This window comes from Oncorhynchus tshawytscha, unplaced genomic scaffold (assembly GCF_018296145.1).
Source record: "Oncorhynchus tshawytscha isolate Ot180627B unplaced genomic scaffold, Otsh_v2.0 Un_contig_3217_pilon_pilon, whole genome shotgun sequence".
Lineage (NCBI taxonomy): Eukaryota > Metazoa > Chordata > Actinopteri > Salmoniformes > Salmonidae > Oncorhynchus > Oncorhynchus tshawytscha.
In genome coordinates, this window is record NW_024609623.1 from 125,700 (window position 1) to 151,483 (window position 25,784).

Consider the following 25,784-nt stretch of genomic DNA (forward strand, 5'->3'; position numbering starts at 1 on the left):
GGTTCATTGCGCCTAACAATAGAATTGTAGCCTAGAGGTCAGTTGTAGACTTGCCTATCCAAGGTCCTCCCATGTCCTTGTAGAAGACATGTCAATTCCAAGTATAAACTATATGGACAAATCGTATATTTATATTCAGTCACAGAATACAGTTTGTGTGTTCATAAAAAATATATATAAATATTTACTGAAGCCTTTGCCTAAGAAATGGAACCCTCTTAAAAATATGAATCTGTTTTATAAAACCTGACGTTGTAGCCTGCTACAGTATGTCTACCATTCCTACACATGTACCTTACCGCACCACATGGTTGGTGCTGGACTCTAGCGGCAAGGGAAGTTTGCCTCACCAGACTTGGTCAAGTTTTGAAATCCGATAGGGGGGAGCAGTATGGCCAGCCGATGCGCTATAAGGCTAAAAATAACCACCTCCAATTTATGCTGTGGGGTTACTTTCTCCAAAAACCAGGCGACCTGAATGAAACCGCGTCAATAAGGACACTTCTCTGAGGTAAGCTACATTGATCTCTATTATTATTCTGTTATGGCCGTATATGCTATGTTGTGCCATGTGTTCAGCTACAGGGTCATATAACTCACAGGAGAGGTCTGAAAACGAATCTTCTTGTGAGTGGCATTGAGTTCTTAGCAGAATAACATTCGGAAAACGACTTTCCAGCTTCAATTGGACAACTACTTGTATAAAATGCATTTGGTATAAAAGCCCTATATAAATATTAAACCTATGAATGTTAACATCGTTTGGCAACATTTGTTTGTTTAATTATTTCATGTGATTGGCTCCATTATTTTGAGAGCCAACAGGACTTTTATTTAGAAAGGGGGGGAATAAGATGAGCAGTTCTTGGATGTCAGTGATGCTTCTCTAGAATAAACCGCAACCTTCTCTATCATCAGACTAGATCATTCCTTATCAAGGTGTACCATCATTTCATGTCTTGAAACACAGAATAAAGCAGAGGTATATTTGTGTAGTAAGATATTCCAGTTTGACTTGTGGTGCCAGTGTAGTGCCTTGAAGAATTGGTGTAGGCAGGTGAATAACAGTGCACTGCTCTTAGTGTCAGTGTTGTCAACCATGTCAACAGAGGTTAGTGAGGTCTCTGTTGTCAAGGACAGGCATTAACACAAATTGCATTAGAAAAAGTCAAGTCTTGGGAAATAGTATGATGCATTCCTCCCTTTAATGATTATTGATCCATGTAAACTCTCTAAGCATAGTTTATTTTAAATGTTTTACTTAACCTGTATTTAACTAGGCAAGTCAGTTAAGAATACATTATTATTTACAATGAAGGCACACCAAAAGACCTCCTGCGGGGACGGGGGCTGGGATTTAAAAATATATATTTAAAAAAAATAGGACAAAACACACATCAAGACAAGAGACGCCACAACTGTAACGGTTCTCTAGGTGTGAAGGAGAGTCGGACCAAAATGCGGCGTGTAGATTGCGATCCATGTTTAATGAACAAACGTAAAACACGAATCAATATTCAACACTACAAAACAAAGAACGTAACGAAAACCGAAACAGCCTCTACTGGTGTAAACTAACACAGAGACAGGAACAAGGACACTAAGGACAATCACCCACAAAACCCAACACAAAACAGCCTCTACTGGTGTAAACTAACACAGAGACAGGAACAAGGACACTAAGGACAATCACCCACCACAAACTCAAAGAATATGGCTGCCTAAATATGGTTCCCAATCAGAGACAACGATAAACACCTGTCTCTGATTGAGAACCACTCCAGACAGCCATAGACTTTGCTAGATCACCCCACTAGCTACAATCCCAATATATACACACCACATACAAAACCCCATGCCACACCCTGGCCTGACCCAATACATGAAGATAAACACAAAATATCACCCACCACAAACTCAAAGAATATGGCTGCCTAAATATGGTTCCCAATCAGAGACAACGATAAACACCTGTCTCTGATTGAGAACCACTTCGCTACAATCCCAATATATACACACCATACAAAACCCCATGCCACACCCTGGCCTGACCTAACATAAAGATAAACACAAAAATTTCACCAGGGCGTGACAACAACACTACATAAAGAGTCTCTATCCGTTGGCTAATGTTATTTGAATCATGAAAGCACTTTAGTCTTACTAATGTATCCTGTGTTTTTAAAAGCTGATTCACCTTTAAAAGAGCATTACGACTAGACCACTTTCATTGTTTATCTCTCCATTGTCCAACCACTAGACTAGCTGGTGCTCTTGCCTTGATTGACAGTTTTGTGGCTTGGGTCCTCCCCCCAGGCTTCTCTGGACCAATAAGGTGGCATGGCTGGCCTGTCGTTCTGTGGCAACAATGTGACCAAGAATGCCTACAGTGTGGATACGGGGATGTTGAACAATGGCTGCTTCGTGGACGCCCTCAACCTGGTCCCTCACGTCTTCCTGCTCTTCATCACCTTCCCTATCCTCTTCATTGGTACGTGGACCATGCATAGTCCTTTACCTTCATGATGTGTGTGTTTGTGTGTGCGTGCACATGTGACAACCTTTAATCCTAGAGATCACACAGAAAAGGTTTAAAACAAACATGGACAGAATTGGACCAGAGGGGAACAAAACGGGCTCAAAAAGGGACAGAATAGGGTCAGAAGGGGACAGAATAGAATCAGAAGGGGACAGAACAGAATCAGAAGGGGACAGAATAGAATCAAAAGGGGACAGAACAGGCTCAGAAGGGGACAGAATAGAATCAGAAGGGGACAGAATAGAATCAAAAGGGGACAGAACAGGCTCAGAAGGGGACAGAATAGAATCAAAAGGGGACAGAACAGGCTCAGAAGGGGACAGAATAGACTCAGAAGGGGGCCGAACAGGCTCAGAAGTGGACAGAATAGGCTCAGAAGGGGACCGAATAGGTTCAGAAGGGGACAGAATAGGCTCAGAAGGGGACAGAACAGGCTCAGAAGGGGACAGAATAGGTTCAGAAGGGGACAGAATAGGCTCAGAAGGGGACAGAATAGGCTCAGAAGGGGACAGAATAGGTTCAGAAGGGGACAGAACAGGCTTAGAAGGGGACAGAACAGGCTCAGAAGGGGACACAATGGGATCAGAAGGGGACAGAATTGCTTTAGCTCTGATGGTCTGTGTTTGTGTTTGTGTGGGTGTTAATGTGGGTGTGTTCGTGACAATCCCAAAGCAACATGATTCAAGGATGCCTTTGGTAACAATCCTTTCATCCCCCACACCTGCTTCAACAACAGAAAACACTGTTATGTTGCTGCACTATATTCAAGCTACTGTCATCCCCCACACCTGCTTCAACAACAGAAAACACTATTAAGATGCTTTACTGTATACAAGCTACTGTCATCCCCCACACCTGCTTCACCAACACAAATCAGTATTAAGATGCTGCACTGTATACAAGCTACTGTCATCCCCCACACCTGCTTCACCAACAGAAATCAGTATTAAGATGCTGCACTGTATACAAGCTACTGTCATCCCCCACACCTGCTTCACCAACAGAAATCAGATTAAGATGCTGCACTGTATACAAGCTACTGTCATCCCCCACACCTGCTTCAACAACAGAAATCAGTATTAAGATGCTGCACTGTATACAAGCTACTGTCATCCCCCACACCTGCTTCACCAACAGAAAGCAGTATTAAATGCTGCACTGTATACAAGCTATTTTTTATTCTTTCTGAGCTTTCAGTCTCACCGTTCATATAAAGCCTTGAAGCATCATAACGCCTACTGACCACCGACTGGGTTTAATCAATTCCACTGTTACAGACTCACAGTCCTGTGTAGAAGATAGGAAACTCTGTGTAAAGCCCTATGATTGATCTTGTGTCGGACATTCAGCACTGGTCTGTATGTGGGGCAGCAGGTAGCCTGGTGATTAGAGCGTTGGACTAGCAACTGAAAAGTTGCTAGATCGATTCATCGAGCTGACAAGGTAAAAATCTGTCGTTCTGCCGCTGAACAAGGCAGTTAACCCACTGTTTCTAGGCAGTCATTGAAAATAAGAATTTGTTCTGAAACTGACTTCCCTAGTTAAATAAAAAATGTGTTCTTCATTGATCTGCTGGCTGTCAGTCTCATTTTCCCCAGTCAACATAAAACAGCTCACCCCAGACCACAGAACAGCTGGTTAGACTCCTGGCTCTGGCCCAGACTTTATCTAACTGAGCAGGAGGACTGTGGGACTGTGGGATCGTGGTCTCTGAGTTGTTGTGGGACTGTGAGAAAACATAGAAAAACAAGTTTTCTTGAAGAACAGGTCAGATGCAAAATTTGGTAACAGAATGACGGCACCAACAGCACAAACCATTATTCTGTTAACAAACGTTGCATCTGCACTGGTGTAAATGTGTTCTTGTAAAATGTTCAGTGGAAGTTGTTATAAGTCGTCCTCGTGCATATAAGGGTCTGGTTTGTTCAACTTGGCAATCATTGTTTTTTGTTTGACATACATTTTAGTGAAAAATCTGACTCTCAGCATCACTCTCTTATCATGTAATTTCCCCAATCACATCAATTTGGCTAGCTAACAGCTAACAGCTAACAGCTAACAGCTAACTTTACGTGGATAAATTAGCTAGGTCAGTAGCAAGGAGACAACTTCACCAGGGCGATTTTAGACTCAAAATATAGGCTACTAGCTGATTTCAATCTCTTTCCAAAAGTCTTCTCTGATGAAGCAAGCTAATAAACACACATTGCTTCCTTAGCAAGTTAGCTACATGCCGAATCAATATGCTACCCTCACGTACTGTAGCCTATCTGAAATGACATTAACTATGTTTACTGATGGTGAAAAGCATGCAGTTACTGGCTGTGTAACTATAATATGGAGCTAAATGTGCACATTTTCTTTGCATGGAATAATCATAAATTAATAGGTGATCCTATTACAACCAGATTTAGTTGGTAACATTTAGTTGGCAACTCCTTGAAAATGGCACGCAGTTGTCAATGGTTTTAGCGGAGTGGGGGCCTCTCTGCCCCCCAGCAGACAAATCCAACATTCTGCACTTTAACCCAACGTTTACTGATAACAATCTATTGTTGTGTTGTTCTAGAAGGCCTACTCTGGGGAAACTGACTGGGTGTGTCTGTTGCTCATCTGCTTAATGGGAATGGCTCTGACTAGCAGCCCAGTCCCTGAGGAAAACATTAAATGATGCTTCCTGGTCAAATCTTTGTGTGTGTGTTTTTCATTTCAAATCAAATCAAATCAAATTGTATTTGTCACATACACATGGTGAGCAGATGTTAATGTTCGTGTAGAGAAATGCTTGTGCTTCTAGTTCCCACCATGCAGTAATATCTAACAAGTAATATAACCTAATAACTACTTTATACACACAAGTGTAAAGGAATGAATAAGAATATGTACATATAAATATATGGATGAGCGATGGCCGAACGACAGGCAAGATGCAGTAGATGGTATAGAGTACAGTATATACATATGAGATGAGTAATGTAGGGTATGTAAACATTATAGAAAGTGGTATTGTTTAAAGTGACTACAGTTGAAGTTCACCATTGGTCTTATAGGTTTACAAAAATAGTAACGTTTACAAACAGTTAAAGTTGACGATTAGACTTATAGGTTTACAAACAGTTGACCATTAAAGTTAAAGGTTTACAAACAGTTAACCATTGAGGGCACTTGCCAAAGTTGCCTGCATTATCCAAGAGTCACCCAGAATATCCATGACTTTCATTGTTTGGCAGGAAAACCTTGATAATGCAGTTTGCTTTAAAATGAACTGCTGTGTTTATCTGTGTACTGTTTCTGTCTGTTACTGATTACTGTTTATGGACAGATTACATGACAAATAAAGTTATCAGTAATGTAATCCTTTGGATTACTCTGAATGAGTAACGTCATTACTTGGATTACTTGTGGATTACGTTACTGCCCAACCCTGTGCATGTTTGTGCATGTGTTCTTTTGTGCTTATGTTCTGTTTATCTGAGTGTTTCTCCTAGGCTGGGGCAGTCAGTAAGCTCTAAGGTTCAGTAACACCTTATGTTCCTGTTTAAGGTTCAGTTGGCTCCACTTAACCCTACCCCTAGGCTGGGGCAGTCAGAGCTCTAAGGTTCAGATCCACCATAACACCTGGCTCCACTTCTCCCCTAGGCTGGGGCAGTCAGAGCTCTAAGGTTCAGATCCACCATAACACCTGGCTCCACTTCCCTGGACCCCTAGGCTGGGGCAGTCAGAGCTCTAAGGTTCAGATCCACCATAACACCTGGCTCCACTTCCCTGGACACAACCTGCGCTGGATCCTCACATTCACTCTGCTGTTTGTCCACGTCTGTGAGATCGCTGAGGGAATCGTCTCCAACAAGTAAGAAACCCCTAAAACGACTTCCTGTTACCAAAGAGGTAGTGTACTGTGGAAAAGGAAACGTTAGTAGCTGGTCAGAAGCCAGTGTTCACATGAGATTTTGTTCTGCGTTGCTGAGATTACAGAAGAAGTGCTATTCCTCTCTGTCATTGTTGTGTCCTAAAACAAATGACTCCCAAGTTTCAGGTGCAGTGAACTATTGAATTTCCTTGCTTCCCTCCAGACCAATGTTTATAGAAAAATGAAACCACTGTCCCTCAAAATAACCCCACTCTCCAGTTCACCCAGACTGTAACCAATAAGATCCTCCACAATGCTGCAGTAACACAAAGCTATGATCGGAGCCATCGTCTGATGCATCACAAACCCTGCATCAAAACCTGTTGATTGCACCACCTGCTTATTTAGTGGCTGAAGCTAGCAGCTTCCTTCCATGAACAGTTTCAGTGTCGCACAACATTTGATAAAAATATATTTCAATTTTGGGAGGGGTGGGGGGACAAAAAATGAAGAGTACAGATTATTGTATGGTACAATATACAAGCGTTTTTGAGAAGGATCATTTGAAAAATAAAATTGTATTGAGTAAATTTATTTATTGTTTTTTTTTCATTTGAAAAAAAAGGTTATTTGTTGATGTAAAAAAATCGAAATGTACTGATTTTAAGCTTGTGTCATTAGATTTGTTGGTGGGGTTGTGATAAATTATTGCGAAAAATGGGGTCCCCAGCAATCCTGGCGAAAAAGTTTGAATGCCACTGGGTTAACTGTATGTTAACTGTATGAGACTGAATACAACGTCAACCTATAAAGCAGAGATACATGGCATAACAAAGTGACTTTGTTTCTTTGAGTATTGATGCAACCTCCTGTCTCTCCATCCTTTCAGACAGATGGACACCAATCACCTCCACCTCTTTATGCCAGCGTTTATGGGTTTCATAGCAGCCACTACATCTGTGGTGTACTACCACAACATAGAAACCTCCAACTTCCCCAAACTACTGCTGGGTGAGTCGAAATGATACCATCAGTGCATTCATTACTCCAAATGAACAGTTAGTGTTTGAGCAGCGCTGAATCAGCCTCCCTTTGGTGCAGTAGTTTAGAGGCTATGGCAGATGGCCCAAACACAGTTAGCTACACATCTACCATTCTGCTGTACATCATAAAGTATACTTGTAATACATCTCTGGGGAAAGTAGTGCACGAAGTGACCAACCTCCTCCTTCCTCAGCTCTGTTTATCTACTGGGTTCTGGCGTTCATCACCAAGTCCATCAAGCTGTGGAAGTTTGCAGAGTACGGCGTTGGAGTGCTGCACCTGAGGTTCTGTATCACAGCCCTGCTGGTCGTTCTGTACGGACTCCTCATGGCTGTAGAGATCAACGTCATCAGGGTCAGGGTGAGTTAGAACACTGGTGGACTGACTGCTTCCTGGGTCAGGGGTCATAGAGGTTCTATATAAAGACAAGAAGGAAGAGGAGGATGTGATGTGGTGTACTGATGTGATCTGATAGCAGATGCATGGTCTTTATTTCAGCTCCTGTTGGCTTTTTACTTTTTTACCTGGTGTGTGTGTGTCTGTCTCTGTCTTTGTGTCCTGGTGTCCGTGAAGAGGTACGTGTTCTTCGCCAACCCCCAGAAGGTAAAGCCTCCAGAGGACCTTCAGGACCTGGGAGTGAGGTTCCTCCAGCCCTTCGTCAACCTCCTCTCCAAGGCCACATACTGGTGGATGAACCCCCTGATTATAGGTTCGTTTCCTAGGTTCCTTCCTTCCAGGTGTTTTTCCTGGCCACTGTTCTTCCACTTCTGCATTGATTGCTCTTGGGGTTTAGGCTGGGTGTCTGTAAAGTACTTTGTGACAGCTGCTGATGTTAAAAGCACAATGATTGCTCTTGGGGTTTAGGCTGGGTGTCTGTAAAGTACTTTGTGACAGCTACTGATGTTAAAAAAAGCTCACAGGCTGGGTGTCTGATTGACAGCTGCTGATGTTAAAAGCACAATGATTGCTCTTGGGGTTTAGGCTGGGTGTCTGTAAAGTACTTTGTGACAGCTGCTGATGTTAAAAGCACAATGATTGCTCTTGGGGTTTAGGCTGGGTGTCTGTAAAGTACTTTGTGACAGCTACTGATGTTAAAAGCACAATGATTGCTCTTGGGGTTTAGGCTGGGTGTCTGTAAAGTACTTTGTGACAGCTGCTGATGTTAAAAGCACAATGATTGCTCTTGGGGTTTAGGCTGGGTGTCTGTAAAGTACTTTGTGACAGCTGCTGATGTTAAAAGCACAATGATTGCTCTTGGGGTTTAGGCTGGGTGTCTGTAAAGTACTTTGTGACAGCTGCTGATGTTAAAAGCACAATGATTGCTCTTGGGGTTTAGGCTGGGTGTCTGTAAAGTACTTTGTGACAGCTGCTGATGTTAAAAGCACAATGATGCTCTTGATGGGGTTTAGGCTGGGTGTCTGTAAAGTACTTTGTGACAGCTACTGATGTTAAAAGCACAATGATTGCTCTTGGGGTTTAGGCTGGGTGTCTGTAAAGTACTTTGTGACAGCTGCTGATGTTAAAAGCACATGATTGCTCTTGGGGTTTAGGCTGGGTGTCTGTAAAGTACTTTGTGACAGCTGCTGATGTTAAAAGCACAATGATTGCTCTTGGGGTTTAGGCTGGGTGTCTGTAAAGTACTTTGTGACAGCTGCTGATGTTAAAAGCACAATGATTGCTCTTTGGGGTTTAGGCTGGGTGTCTGTAAAGTACTGACAGCTGCTGATGTTAAAAGCACAATGATTGCTCTTTGGGGTTTAGGCTGGGTGTCTGTAAAGTACTTTGTGACAGCTGCTGATGTTAAAAGCACAATGATTGCTCTTGGGGTTTAGGCTGGGTGTCTGTAAAGTACTTTGTGACAGCTGCTGAGGTTAAAAGGACTTTGATTGATGTACAATTATTTGGATGGATTGATGGCTTGATCACAGGAGCCCATAAAAGACCCATTGAACTGAAGAAGATTGGCAAACTCCCCATCGCCATGAGAGCCCTCACCAACTACCTGAAGCTCAAAGACGCCTACGAGGATCAGAGGGTGAGTGGAGGAGGGAGTGACAGAGTTTCATATTCTGCTTCTGACAGTGACATACCATTCAATGGATCCTGGAATTCATTGTAGTGGAACTCTCCTGTGTAGTTGTAACCCTTCCATCCCTGTCTCCTCCCCTCCTAGCAGAATGCCGAGGACCCAGAGAAGGCTCCATCCATCTGGCGTTCTATGTACCGGGCGTTTGGCCGACCCATCCTCCTCAGCAGTACCTTCCGTTACCTGGCGGATCTGCTGGGCTTCGCAGGGCCGCTCTGCATCTATGGCATCGTCGAACATCTCAACAAAAAGCCCGTCAAGGAAGGGAGTGTGGTGTGTAATTACTGTTCCCATCAGCCCATAACTCTGTTCCTGGTTCCTCAGGTTCCTGGTCCCATAATTACTGTTCCCATCAGCCCATAACTCTGTTCCTGGTCCCATAATTACTGTTCCCAACGGCCCATAACTCGGCTCCTGTTCCCATCGGCCCATAACTCTGTTCCTGGTCCCATAATTACTGTTCCCATCGGCCCATAACTCTGCTCCTGGTCCCATAATTACTGTTCCCATCGGCCCATAACTCTGCTCCTGGTCCCATAATTACTGTTCCCATCGGCCCATAACTCTGCTCCTGGTACCATAATTACTGTTCCCATCGGCCATAACTCTGTTCCTGGTCCCATAATTACTGTTCCCATCGGCCCATAACTCTGTTCCTGGTCCCATAATTACTGTTCCCATCGGCCCATAACTCTGTTCCTGGTCCCATAATTACTGTTCCCATCGGCCCATAACTCTGTTCCTGGTACCATAATTACTGTTCCCATCGGCCCATAACTCTGCTCCTGTTCCCATCGGCCCATAACTCTGTTCCTGGTCCCATAATTACTGTTCCCATCGGCCCATAACTCTGTTCCTGGTCCCATAATTACTGTTCCCATCGGCCCATAACTCTGCTCCTGGTCCCATAATTACTGTTCCCATCAGCCTATAACTCTGTTCCTGGTCCCATAATTACTGTTCCCATCGGCCCATAACTCTGTTCCTGGTCCCATAATTACTGTTCCCATCGGCCTATAACTCTGCTCCTGGTACCATAATTACTGTTCCCATCGGCCCATAACTCTGTTCCTGGTACCATAATTACTGTTCCCATCGGCCCATAACTCTGCTCCTGGTCCCATAATTACTGTTCCCATCAGCCTATAACTCTGTTCCTGGTCCCATAATTACTGTTCCCATCGGCCCATAACTCTGTTCCTGGTACCATAATTTCTGTTCCCATCGGCCCATAACTCTGTTCCTGGTCCCATAATTACTGTTCCCATCAGCCCATAACTCTGTTCCTGGTCCCATAATTACTGTTCCCATCGGCCCATAACTCTGTTCCTGGTCCCATAATTACTGTTCCCATCAGCCCATAACTCTGTTCCTGGTCCCATAATTACTGTTCCCATCGGCCCTATAACTCTGTTCCTGGTCCCATAATTACTGTTCCCATCGGCCCATAACTCTGTTCCTGGTCCCATAATTACTGTTCCCATCAGCCTATAACTCTGCTCCTGGTACCATAATTACTGTTCCCATCAGCCCATAACTCTGTTCCTGGTCCTATAATTTCTGTTCCTGGTCCTATAATTTCTGTTCCCATCGGCCCATAACTCTGTTCCTGGTACCATAATTACTGTTCCCATCGGCCCATAACTCTGTTCCTGGTCCCATAATTACTGTTCCCATCGGCCCATAACTCTGTTCCTGGTCCCATAATTACTGTTCCCATCGGCCCATAACTCTGTTCCTGGTCCCATAATTACTGTTCCCATCGGCCCATAACTCTGTTCCTGGTCCCATAATTACTGTTCCCATCAGCCTATAACTCTGTTCCTGGTCCCATAATTACTGTTCCCATCGGCCCATAACTCTGCTCCTGTTCCCATCAGCCATAACTCTGCTCCTGGTCCCATAATTACTGTTCCCATCAGCCCATAACTCTGTTCCTGGTACCATAATTACTGTTCCCATCGGCCCATAACTCTGTTCCTGGTACCATAATTACTGTTCCCATCGGCCCATAACTCTGCTCCTGTTCCCATAATTACTGTTCCCATCGGCCCATAACTCTGCTCCTGTTCCCATCGGCCCATAACTCTGTTCCTGGTACCATAATTACTGTTCCCATCGGCCCATAACTCTGTTCCTGGTCCCATAATTACTGTTCCCATCGGCCCATAACTCTGCTCCTGGTACCATAATTACTGTTCCCATCGGCCCATAACTCTGCTCCTGGTACCATAATTACTGTTCCCATCGGCCCATAACTCTGTTCCTGGTACCATAATTACTGTTCCCATCGGCCCATAACTCTGCTCCTGTTACCATCGGCCCATAACTCTGTTCCTGGTCTCATAATTACTGTTCCCATCGGCCCATAACTCTGTTCCTGGTCCCATAAATACTGTTCCCATCGGCCCATAACTCTGTTCCTGGTCCATAATTTCTGTTCCCATCGGCCCATAACTCTGTTCCTGGTCCCATAATTACTGTTCCCATCGGCCCATAACTCTGTTCCTGGTACCATAATTACTGTTCCCATCGGCCCATAACTCTGCTCCTGGTACCATAATTACTGTTCCCATCGGCCCATAACTCTGCTCCTGGTACCATAATTACTGTTCCCATCGGCCCATAACTCTGTTCCTGGTACCATAATTACTGTTCCCATTGGGCCTTAACTCTGCTCCTGGTTCCATAATTACTGTTCCCATTGGCCTATAACTCTGCTTCTGGTACCATAATTACTGTTCCCATTGGCCTATAACTCTGCTCCTGGTACCATAATTACTGTTCCCATCGGCCCATAACTCTGTTCCTGGTCCCATAATTACTGTTCCCATCGGCCTATAACTCTGCTCCTGGTACCATAATTACTGTTCCCATCGGCCCATAACTCTGCTCCTCTGCATCCTGTTCCCATCGGCCCATAACTCTGTTCCTGGTCCCATAATTACTGTTCCCATCGGCCCATAACTCTGTTCCTGGTCCCATAATTACTGTTCCCATTGGCCCATAACTCTGTTCCTGGTACCATAATTACTGTTCCCATCGGCCCATAACTCTGTTCCTGGTACCATAATTACTGTTCCCATCGGCCCATAACTCTGTTCCTGGTACCATAATTACTGTTCCCATCGGCCCATAACTCTGTTCCTGGTACCATAATTACTGTTCCCATCGGCCCATAACTCTGCTCCTGGTACCATAATTACTGTTCCCATCGGCCCATAACTCTGTTCCTGGTACCATAATTACTGTTCCCATCGGCCCATAACTCTGGTCCTGGTAACATAATTACTGTTCCCATCGGCCCATAACTCTGTTCCTGGTACCATAATTACTGTTCCCATCGGCCCATAACTCTGCTCCTGGTACCATAATTACTGTTCCCATTGGGCCATAACTCTGCTCCTGGTACCATAATTACTGTTCCCATTGGCCTATAACTCTGCTCCTGGTACCATAATTACTGTTCCCATTGGGCCATAACTCTGCTCCTGGTTCCATAATTACTGTTCCCATTGGCCTATAACTCTGCTCCTGGTACCATAATTACTGTTCCCATCGGCCCATAACTCTGCTCCTGGTACCATAATTACTGTTCCCATCGGCCCATAACTCTGTTCCTGGTCCCATAATTACTGTTCCCATCGGCCCATAACTCTGTTCCTGGTCCCATAATTACTGTTCCCATCGGCCCATAACTCTGTTCCTGGTACCATAATTACTGTTCCCATCGGCCCATAACTCTGTTCCTGGTACCATAATTACTGTTCCCATCGGCCCATAACTCTGCTCCTGGTACCATAATTACTGTTCCCATCGGCCCATTACTCCTGTTCCCATCGGCCCATAACTCCTGTTCTGTTCCCATCGGCCCATAACTCTGCTCCTGTTCCCATCGGCCCATAACTCTGTTCCTGGTACCATAATTACTGTTCCCATCGGCCCATAACTCTGTTCCTGGTCCCATAATTACTGTTCCCATTGGGCCCATAACTCTGCTCCTGGTACCATAATTACTGTTCCCATCGGCCCATAACTCTGTTCCTGGTACCATAATTACTGTTCCCCGGCCCATAACTCTGTTCCTGGTACCATAATTCCTGTTCCCATCGGCCCATAACTCTGCTCCTGGTACCATAATTCCTGTTCCCATCGGCCCATAACTCTGCTCCTGGTACCATAATTACTGTTCCCATCGGCCCATAACTCTGCTCCTGGTACCATAATTACTGTTCCCATCGGCCCATAACTCTGTTCCTGGTACCATAATTACTGTTCCCATCGGCCCATAACTCTGTTCCTGGTACCATAATTACTGTTCCCATCGGCCCATAACTCTGCTCCTGGTCCCATAATTACTGTTCCCATCGGCCCATAACTCTGCTCCTGTTCCCATCGGCCCATAACTCTGTTCCTGGTACCATAATTACTGTTCCCATTGGCCCATAACTCTGTTCCTGGCCCATAACTCTGTTCCTGGTCCCATAATTACTGTTCCCATCGGCCATAACTCTGCTCCTGGTACCATAATTACTGTTCCCTGCCCATAACTCTCCCATAATTACTGTTCCCATCGGCCCATAACTCTGTTCCTGGTACCATAATTACTGTTCCCATCGGCCCATAACTCTGTTCCTGGTACCATAATTACTGTTCCCATCGGCCCATAACTCTGCTCCTGTTACCATCGGCCCATAACTCTGTTCCTGGTCTCGTAATTACTGTTCCCATCGGCCCATAACTCTGTTCCTGGTCCCATAAATACTGTTCCCATCGGCCCATAACTCTGTTCCTGGTCTCGTAATTTCTGTTCCCATCGGCCCATAACTCTGTTCCTGGTCCCATAATTACTGTTCCCATCGGCCCATAACTCTGTTCCTGGTACCATAATTCCTGTTCCCATCGGCCCATAACTCTGTTCCTGGTACCATAATTACTGTTCCCATCGGCCCATAACTCTGCTCCTGATACCATAATTACTGTTCCCATCGGCCCATAACTCTGTTCCTGGTACCATAATTACTGTTCCCATTGGGCCTTAACTCTGCTCCTGGTTCCATAATTACTGTTCCCATTGGCCTATAACTCTGCTTCTGGTACCATAATTACTGTTCCCATTGGCCTATAACTCTGCTCCTGGTACCATAATTACTGTTCCCATCGGCCCATAACTCTGTTCCTGGTACCATAATTACTGTTCCCATCGGCCCATAACTCTGCTCCTGGTCCCATAATTACTGTTCCCATCGGCCCATAACTCTGCTCCTGTTCCCATCGGCCCATAACTCTGTTCCTGGTCTCGTAATTACTGTTCCCATCGGCCCATAACTCTGTTCCTGGTCTCGTAATTTCTGTTCCCATCGGCCCATAACTCTGTTCCTGGTCCCATAATTACTGTTCCCATCGGCCCATAACTCTGTTCCTGGTACCATAATTCCTGTTCCCATCGGCCCATAACTCTGTTCCTGGTACCATAATTCCTGTTCCCATCGGCCCATAACTCTGCTCCTGGTACCATAATTACTGTTCCCATCGGCCCATAACTCTGTTCCTGGTACCATAATTACTGTTCCCATCGGCCCATAACTCTGGTCCTGGTAACATAATTACTGTTCCCATCGGCCCATAACTCTGTTCCTGGTACCATAATTACTGTTCCCATCAGCCCATAACTCTGCTCCTGGTACCATAATTACTGTTCCCATCGGCCCATAACTCTGGTCCTGGTAACATAATTACTGTTCCCATCGGCCCATAACTCTGTTCCTGGTACCATAATTACTGTTCCCATTGGGCCTTAAGTCTGCTCCTGGTTCCATAATTACTGTTCCCATTGGCCTATAACTCTGCTTCTGGTACCATAATTACTGTTCCCATTGCTCCTGGTACCATAACTCTGTTCCTGGTACCATAATTACTGTTCCCATCGGCCCATAACTCTGTTCCTGGTCCCATAATTACTGTTCCCATCGGCCCATAACTCTGTTCCTGGTACCATAATTACTGTTCCCATCGGCCTATAACTCTGCTCCTGGTACCATAATTACTGTTCCCATCGGTCCATAACTCTGTTCCTGGTCCCATAATTACTGTTCCCATTGGGCCATAACTCTGCTCCTGGTACCATAATTACTGTTCCCATCGGCCCATAACTCTGTTCCTGGTCCCATAATTACTGTTCCCATTGGGCCATAACTCTGCTCCTGGTACCATAATTACTGTTCCCATTGGCCCATAACTCTGTTCCTGGTACCATAATTACTGTTCCCATTGGGCCATAACTCTGCTCCTGGTACCATAATTACTGTTCCCATTGGCCTATAACTCTGCTCCTGGTCCCATAATTACTGTTCCCATTGGCCTATAACTCTGCTCCTGGTCCCATAATTACTGTTCCCATCAGTCCATAACTCTGCTCCTGGTACCATAGTTCCTGTTCCCATCGGCCCATAACTCTGTTCCTGGTACCATAGTTCCTGTTCCCATCGGCCCATAACTCTGTTCCTGGTACCATAATTACTGTTCCCATCAGTCCATAACTCTGCTCCTGGTACCATAGTTCCTGTTCCCATCGGCCCATAACTCTGCTCCTGGTACCATAGTTCCTGTTCCCATCAGTCCATAACTCTGCTCCTGGTACCATAGTTCCTGTTCGTTCCTCCTATGTTATGCCCGTTACGGCTAATTCAAGTGATTCAATTTGATACAGCAGACGTCTTGTTTGTGTGACACATTCCTCCATGTTGTTGTGACTGTTGGCTAGTTAGCTCCATAGAGATAAATAGTTTATTATATAGTTAGCTCACTGTCTGACGCTGTGGGTTGTGTCATCGACATCGTACCGCCATGAGGGCGCAGCAGGGTGGTCTGCTCGTCTTCTCATGATGACTCACTTCCTCTGTGATGTCATGAGGCGTGGACAGCGCCATTGTTCCCAACCCTGTCCCTGTCCCAGCCACCACGTCACCCCCATTAGACCAATTATATTATAGACACAAATGATCCCACAGCATATTTCACACCCTCACACACACACAGATACAGAAACACACACACACTTTCCTCAACTAACTTTTAAAGGTACACCAGAAATCCATTTAGGACACAGAAATAAACTATCCTGGGACCTGTGGGGAGTCAGCAGCACTGAACTGATGAACTAAGGTAGAGCATCATGTCAGAGGGCTGAACAGAGGAACGTCTCTCTCTGAAGTAGAGCATCATGTCAGAGGGCTGAACAGAGGAACGTCTCTCTCTGAAGTAGAGCATCATGTCAGTGGGCTGAACAGAGGAACGTCTCTCTCTGAGGTAGAGCATCATGTCAGAGGGCTGAACAGAGGAACGTCTCTCTCTGAAGTAGAGCATCATGTCAGAGGGCTGAACAGAGGAACGTCTCTCTAAAGTAGAGCATCATGTTAGAGGCTGAACAGAGGAACTTCTCTCTAAAGTAGAGCATCGTGCACAGTGCCGGTGTCAGAGGGCTGAACAGAGGAACAGAGAGTTTAGGCTGAAGTACTGCAGGCGTGCATTTCTAAGTGACATGGAAAATTCCTCACTCATCTCACACTCTCTCACTCTCTGTCCTTCTCTGTGTGTGACAGGGTCTGGGTAGTGACGGGGTCTGGGTATTGTCAGGTCTTGCTTTTTACAGTCCCCTACATCTGCTCTAACCTACTATCTGTGTGTGTGTGTGTGTGTGTGTGTGTGTGTGTGTGTGTGTGACTGTCTATCAGGTCCCCTATTTCGAGGTCTACTTCATGTCATCCAACGAGCTGCTCCAGAATACGTCAGTGCTGGCTGTTCTGCTGTTCCTGGCCCTGGTGCTACAGCGGACCTTCCTACAGGCCTCCTACTATGTCACCATAGAGACCGGCATCAACCTCCGTGGAGCCCTGCTGGTGACTGACTGGAGGATTCTGGGATTTGTAGGATACTGCGTCACCGATTCTCCATCCTTTACCCAAAGTGTTCACTTGTTCAGTCTCTGTCATAGATTTAAAAACATTAGATGTGTAGTCATTGGCTGACGGGAGTTTCTGCCGTTGTTCAATTCTTGACGGGGAGGTGCAAAAATAAAGTGGTGAATCGGGACAGCCGTAGACAGTCACAGAGGTGTAGAATCTGGACAGTCGTAGACAGTCACAGAGGTGTAGAATCTGGACAGTCGTAGACAGTCACAGAGGTGTAGAATCTGGACAGTCGTAGACAGTCACAGAGGTGGAGAATCTGGACAGTCGTAGACAGTCACAGAGGTGGAGAATCTGGACAGTCGTAGACAGTCACAGAGGTGGAGAATCTGGACAGTCACAGAGGGGAGTCAGAGGTGGCAGTCACAGAGGTGGAGAATCGGGACAGCCGTAGGCAGTCACAGAGGTGGAGAATCGGGACTGCCGTAGACAATCACAGAGGTGGAGAATCGGGACAGCCGTAGGCAGTCACAGAGGTGGAGAATCGGGACAGCCGTAGGCAGTCACAGAGGTGGAGAATCGGGACAGCCGTAGGCAGTCACAGAGGTGGAGAATCGGGACAGCCGTAGGCAGTCACAGAGGTGGAGAATCGGGACAGCCGTAGACAGTCACAGAGGTGGAGAATCGGGACAGCCGTAGACAGTCACAGAGGTGGAGAATCGGGACTGCCGTAGACAGTCACAGAGGTGGAGAATCAGGACAGCCGTAGGCAGTCACAGAAGTGAATGTACTGTATCTAGTAGGTTGTTAATGTCCTCTGTCCTGTCCGTTTCCTAGGCGATGATCTACAACAAGATCCTGCGTCTGTCCACCTCTAACATGTCCATGGGAGAGATGACCCTGGGCCAGATCAACAACCTGGTTGCCATAGAAACCAACCAGCTCATGTGGTTCCTCTTCCTGTGTCCCAACCTCTGGGCCATGCCAGTGCAGGTGGGTTTTGACTAGATAGAATTCAGCTTATGTCAAAATCTACTTTTCGTAGCAGGTTAGGAGAATTTACGCAGTAGGTTAGGATAATGAACGTAGCAGGTTAGGAGAATTAGGTTAAGGTTAGGAAAAGGGTTATTGTTCATTTAAAATGCAACAACAACAAAAAACGTTTGAGGTCAATTTGACGTAAGTGCAGGTGGGGCCATGCTGGTAAGATACAATCTACCTGGACATAGTCTCTAGGTATGATCCGGCCAACAAATTGGACGCCAAAGCATGATTTTGTCCCAGAATATGGGTTAACAGGTATGTATTTTTAAGCCATTATCTGCCAGTACAATATGGTAATATTATGTACTCCATAATATTTTAAGCCTAATATATCACAACTATATGCCAGTACCTAATATATGACTCCATAATATATTAATAGCTATATCCCTAATAATAATATATCTATACTAATACTTCCTAATATATCCCTAATAACTCCATAATATATCCCTAATAACTCCCTAATATATCACAACTATATCCCTAATAACTCCCTAATAACACCATAATATATCCCACAAAGCTCCCCAATTTATTCCTAATAACTCCATAATAACTCCCTAATATATCCCTAATAACTCCATAAGAACTCCCTAATATATCCCTAATAACTCCCTAATATATCCATAATAACTCCATAATATATACCTAATAACTCAAATCAAATCAAATCAAATTTTATTTGTCACATACACATGGTTAGCAGATGTTAATGCGAGTGTAGCGAAATGCTTGTGCTTCTAGTTCCGACAATGCAGTAATAACGAACAAGTAATCTAACTAACAATTCCAAAAAACTACTGTCTTATACACAGTGTAAGGGGATAAAGAATATGTACATAAGGATATATGAATGAGTGATGGTACAGAGCAGCATAGGCAAGATACAGTAGATGATATCGAGTACAGTATATACATATGAGATGAGTATGTAAACCAAGTGGCATAGTTAAAGTGGCTAGTGATACATGTATTACATAAGGATGCAGTCGATGATATAGAGTACAGTATATACGTATGCATATGAGATGAATAATGTAGGGTAAGTAACATTATATAAGGTAGCATTGTTTAAAGTGGCTAGTGATATATTTACATCATTTCCCATCAATTCCCATTATTAAAGTGGCTGGAATTGAGTCAGTGTCATTGACAGTGTGTTGGCAGCAGCCACTCAATGTTAGTGGTGGCTGTTTAACAGTCTGATGGCCTTGAGATAGAAGCTGTTTTTCAGTCTCTCGGTCCCAGCTTTGATGCACCTGTACTGACCTCGCCTTCTGGATGACAGCGGGGTGAACAGGCAGTGGCTCGGGTGGTTGATGTCCTTGATGATCTTTATGGCCTTCCTGTAGCATCGGGTGGTGTAGGTGTCCTGGAGGGCAGGTAGTTTGCCCCCGGTGATGTGTTGTGCAGACCTCACTACTCTCTGGAGAGCCTTACGGCTTGAGGGCGGTGCAGTTGCCATACCAGGCGGTGATACAGCCCGCCAGGATGCTCTCGATTGTGCATCTGTAGAAGTTTGTGAGTGCTTTTGGTGACAAGCCGAATTTCTTCAGCCTCCTGAGGTTGAAGAGGCGCTGCTGCGCCTTCCTCACGATGCTGTCTGTGTGAGTGGACCAATTCAGTTTGTCTGTGATGTGTATGCCGAGGAACTTAAAACTTGCTACCCTCTCCACTACTGTTCCATCGATGTGGATGGGGGGGTGTTCCCTCTGCTGTTTCCTGAAGTCCACAATCATCTCCTTAGTTTTGTTGGCGTTGAGTGTGAGGTTATTTTCCTGACACCACACTCCGAGGGCCCTCACCTCCTCCCTGTAGGCCGTCTCGTCGTTGTTGGTAATCAAGCCTACCACTGTTGTGTCGTCCGCAGGTGGGTGAACAGGGAGTACAGGAGAGGGCTCAGAACGCACCCTTGTGGGGCCCCAGTGTTGAGGATCAGCGGGGAGGAGATGTTGTTGCCTACCCTCACCACCTGGGGGCGGCCCGTCAGGAAGTCCAGTACCCAGTTGCACAGGGGGGGTCGAGACCCAGGGTCTCGAGCTTGATGACGAGCTTGGAGGGTACTATGGTGTTGAATGCCGAGCTGTAGTCGATGAACAGCATTCTCACATAGGTATTCCTCTTGTCCAGATGGGTTAGGGCAGTGTGCAGTGTGGTTGAGATTGCATCGTCTGTGGACTTATTTGGGCGGTAAGCAAATTGGAGTGGGTCTAGGGTGTCAGGTAGGGTGGAGGTGATATGGTCCTTGACTAGTCTCTCAAAGCACTTCATGATGACGGATGTGAGTGCTACGGGCGGTAGTCGTTTAGCTCAGTTACCTTAGCTTTCTTGGGAACAGGAACAATGGTGGCCCTCTTGAAGCATGTGGGAACAGCAGACTGGTATAGGGATTGATTGAATATGTCCGTAAACACACCGGCCAGCTGGTCTGCGCATGCTCTGAGGGCGCGGCTGGGGATGCCGTCTGGGCCTGCAGCCTTGCGAGGGTTAACACATTTAAATGTCTTACTCACCTCGGCTGCAGTGAAGGAGAGACCGCATGTTTTCGTTGCAGGCCGTGTCAGTGGCACTGTATTGTCCTCAAAGCGGGCAAAAAGTTATTTAGTCTGCCTGGGAGCAAAACATCCTGGTCCGTGACTGGGCTGGATTTCTTCCTGTAGTCCGTGATTGACTGTAGACCCTGCCACATACCTCTTGTGTCTGAGCCGTTGAATTGAGATTCTACTTTGTCTCTGTACTGGCGCTTAGCTTGTTTGATAGCCTTGCGGAGGGAATAGCTGCACTGTTTGTATTCGGTCATGTTACCAGACACCTTGCCCTGATTAAAAGCAATGGTTCGCGCTTTCAGTTTCACACGAATGCTGCCATCAATCCACGGTTTCTGGTTAGGGAATGTTTTAATCGTTGCTATGGGAACGACATCTTCAACGCACATTCTAATGAACTCGCACACCGAATCAGCGTATTCGTCAATATTGTTATCTGACGCAATACGAAACATCTCCCAGTCCACGTGATGGAAGCAGTCTTGGAGTGTGGAGTCAGCTTGGTCGGACCAGCGTTGGACAGACCTCAGCGTGGGAGCCTCTTGTTTTAGTTTCTGTCTGTAGGCAGGGATCAACAAAATGTAGTCGTGGTCAGCTTTTCCGAAAGGGGGGCGGGGCAGGGCCTTATATGCGTCGCGGAAGTTAGAGTAACAATGATCCAGGGTCTTTCCACCCCTGGTTGCGCAATCGATATGCTGATAAAATTTAGGGAGTCTTGTTTTCAGATTAGCCTTGTTAAAATCCCCAGCTACAATGAATGCAGCCTCCGGATAAATCGTCTCCATAATAACTCCCTAATATATCCATAATAACTCCATAATAACTCCCTAATATATCCCTAATAACTCCATAATAACTCCATAATATATCCCTAATAACTCCCTAAAATATCCCTAATAACTCCCTAATATATCCCTAATAACTCCATAATAACTCCCTACTCTATCCCTAATAACTCCATAATAACTCCCTAATATATCCCTAATAACTCCATAATAACTCCCTAATATATCCCTAATAACTCCCTAATATATCCCTAATAATTCCCTAATATATCCCTAATAACTCCATTATAACGCCATAATATATCCCTAATAACTCTCTAATATATCCCTAATAACTCCCTAATATATCCCTAATATATTCCTGATAACTCCCTAATATATCCCTAATAACTCCCCAATATATCCCTCATACCTTTGTGTTGTGTTCCTGCTCAGATTGTGATGGGCGTGATCTTGCTGTACTACCTGCTGGGGACCAGTGCTCTGATTGGAGCTTCAGTCATCGTGCTGCTGGCTCCAGTCCAATACCTGATCGCTACCAAGCTGGCTGACACCCAGAAGAGCACCCTGGTGAGTCACCCTCTGTTCACGTTGAGACACTCAGGTTGTACACTGCCTGCACCAATCCCTTAGATCGTAGTTTCACTGTCTCTTTAGATATGAACCTGCAAGCTTTACCAGTAAATAGCCTACATTTGAGTGATTTCAGTTATTTTCTGTTGTGATGAGGGAAACAGTATATGATAAGGAAACAATAACCTTTAAAAACAGTTGAAATGAGAATATATTTATATTATTTTATAGTTTAAATCTTCAGTAAGGCATCGCCCTCTTCTGACAGGACCAGTCTACGGAACGTCTGAAGAAGACCACAGAGATTCTGAAGGGGATCAAGCTGCTGAAGCTGTACGCCTGGGAGAACATCTTCTGTGACAGTGTAGAAGATACCAGGGGCAAAGAGCTCACCAGCCTCCGCACCTTCGCACTCTACACCTCCATGTCTAGTGAGACACACACACACCTTCGCTCTCTACACCTCCATGTTTAGTGAAACACACACACCTTCGCCCTCTACACCTCCATGTCTAGTGAAACACACACACCTTCACCCTCTACACCTCCATGTCTAGTGAGACACACACACACCTTGGCCCTCTACACCTCCATGTCTAGTGAGACACACATACACACCGTGGCCCTCTACACCTCCATGTCTAGTGAGACACACACACACACACCTTGGCCCTCTACACCTCCATGTCTAGTGAGACACACACACACCTTGGCCCTCTACACCTCCATGTCTAGTGAGACACACACACACACACCTTCGCCCTCTACACCTCCATGTCTAGTGAGACACACACACCTTCGGCCTCTACTCCTCCATGTCTAGTGAGACACACACACACCTTCGCCCTCTACACCTCCATGTCTAGTGAGACACACACACACCTGCGACACACACCCCTCTACACCTCCATGTCTAGTGAGACACACACACCTTGGCCTCTACACCTCCATGTCTAGTGAGACACACACACACCTTCGCCCTCTACACCTCCATGTCTAGTGAGACACACACACACCTTCGCCCTCTACACCTTCATGTCTAGTGAGACACACACACACCTTCGCCCTCTACACCTCCATGTCTAGTGAGACACACACACCCCTCTACACCTCCATGTCTAGTGAGACACACACCTTGGCCCTCTACACCTCCACCTAGTGAGACACACGGATTGCCTCTACACCTCCAGTTAGCCATGTTTCCATGTGTGAAGCAGAGAACGTTACAGTCTCTGATGTCCCTCTGGAATGCTACCCTTGCTCGGATTTCATCAACCTTGTTGTCAAGAGACTGGACATTGGCAAGAAGAATGCTAGGGAGTGGTGCACGATGTGCCCGTCTCCGGAGTCTGACCAGAAGACCGCTTCGTTTCCCTCTTTTTCTGAGTCGTTTTTTTGGGTCGCTGCATGTAATCCGCTCCGTGGCACTGGTTGTAAGGCAGAACACAGGATCCGCATCGCGAAAAACATATTCTTGGTCGTACTGATGGTGAGTTGACGCTGATCTTATATTCAGTAGTTCTTCTCGGCTGTATGTAATGAAACCTAAGATGACCTGGGGTACTAGTGTAAGAAATAACACGTAAAAAAACAAAAAACTGCATAGTTTCCTAGGAACGCGAAGCGAGGCGGCCATCTCTGTCGGCGCCGGAAGGATATATTGTCGGAACTAGAAGCACAAGCATTTCGCTACACTCGCATTAACATCTGCTAACCATGTGTATGTGACAAGTAAAATTTGATTTGATTTGATTTACACCTCCATGTCTAGTGAGACACACACACACCTTGGCCCTCTACACCTCCATGTCTAGTGAGACACACACACACCTTCGCCCTCTACACCTCCATGTCTAGTGAGACACACACACACCTTGGCCCTCTACACCTCCATGTCTAGTGAGACACACACACCTTGGCCCTCTACTAGTGAGACACACACACCTTGGCCCTCTGCACCTCCATGTCTAGTGAGACACACACACCGTGGCCCTCTACACCTCCATGTCTAGTGAGACACACACACCTTGGCCCTCTACACCTCCATGTCTAGTGAGACACACACACCTTGGCCCTCTACACCTCCATGTCTAGTGAGACACACACACACCGTGGCCCTCTACACCTCCATGTCTAGTGAGACACACACACCTTGGCCCTCTACACCTCCATGTCTAGTGAGACACACACACCTTGGCCCTCTACACCTCCATGTCTAGTGAGACACACACACCTTGGCCCTCTACACCTCCATGTCTAGTGAGACACACACACCTTGGCCCTCTACACCTCCATGTCTAGTGAGACACACACACCTTGGCCCTCTACACCTCCATGTCTAGTGAGACACACATGGCCCTCTACACCTCCATGTCTAGTGAGACACACACACACCTTGGCCCTCTACACCTCCATGTCTAGTGAGACACACACACCGTGGCCCTCTACACCTCCATGTCTAGTGAGACACACACACACCTTGGCCCTCTACACCTCCATGTCTAGTGAGACACACACACCTTGGCCCTCTACACCTCCATGTCTAGTGAGACACACACACCTTGGCCCTCTACACCTCCATGTCTAGTGAGACACACACACCTTGGCCCTCTACACCTCCATGTCTAGTGAGACACACACACCTTGGCCCTCTACACCTCCATGTCTAGTGAGACACACACACCTTGGCCCTCTACACCTCCATGTCTAGTGAGACACACACACCTTGGCCCTCTACACCTCCATGTCTAGTGAGACACACACACCGTGGCCCTCTACACCTCCATGTCTAGTGAGACACACACACCGTGGCCCCCTCACCTCCACCTCCATGTCTAGTGAGACACACACACCTTGGCCCTCTACACCTCCATGTCTAGTGAGACACACACACCGTGGCCCTCTACACCTCCATGTCTAGTGAGACACACACACCTTGGCCCTCTACACCTCCATGTCTAGTGAGACACACACACCGTGGCCCTCTACACCTCCATGTCTAGTGAGACACACACACCGTGGCCCTCTACACCTCCATGTCTAGTGAGACACACACACCGTGGCCCTCTACACCTCCATGTCTAGTGAGACACACACCTTGGCCCTCTACACCTCCATGTCTAGTGAGACACACACACCTTGGCCCTCTACACCTCCATGTCTAGTGAGACACACACACCGTGGCCCTCTACACCTCCATGTCTAGTGAGACACACACACCTTGGCCCTCTACACCTCCATGTCTAGTGAGACCTCCACACACACCTTGGCCCTCTACACCTCCATGTCTAGTGAGACACACACACCGTGGCCCTCTACACCTCCATGTCTAGTGAGACACACACACCTTGGCCCTCTACACCTCCATGTCTAGTGAGACACACACACCGTGGCCCTCTACACCTCCA

At 46.1% G+C, this 25,784-nt stretch overlaps 1 protein-coding gene across 1 annotated transcript in view; it reads left to right on the forward strand.

The window, feature by feature from the left end:
* The first annotated feature begins 362 nt into the window (after nucleotides 1-362).
* The window catches only part of LOC112240008 (ATP-binding cassette sub-family C member 9-like), a 68,494-nt gene continuing 43,072 nt past the window's right edge, over nucleotides 363-25,784 (forward strand). The window contains 12 exon segments of the mRNA XM_042316408.1: nucleotides 363-511; nucleotides 2,317-2,491; nucleotides 6,248-6,389; nucleotides 7,279-7,400; nucleotides 7,627-7,793; nucleotides 8,007-8,142; nucleotides 9,362-9,468; nucleotides 9,607-9,792; nucleotides 17,253-17,417; nucleotides 18,264-18,419; nucleotides 22,240-22,374; nucleotides 22,646-22,808. Of these exon segments, the coding sequence (XP_042172342.1) occupies nucleotides 2,341-2,491; nucleotides 6,248-6,389; nucleotides 7,279-7,400; nucleotides 7,627-7,793; nucleotides 8,007-8,142; nucleotides 9,362-9,468; nucleotides 9,607-9,792; nucleotides 17,253-17,417; nucleotides 18,264-18,419; nucleotides 22,240-22,374; nucleotides 22,646-22,808 (1,630 nt within the window). The 5' untranslated portion in view covers nucleotides 363-511; nucleotides 2,317-2,340.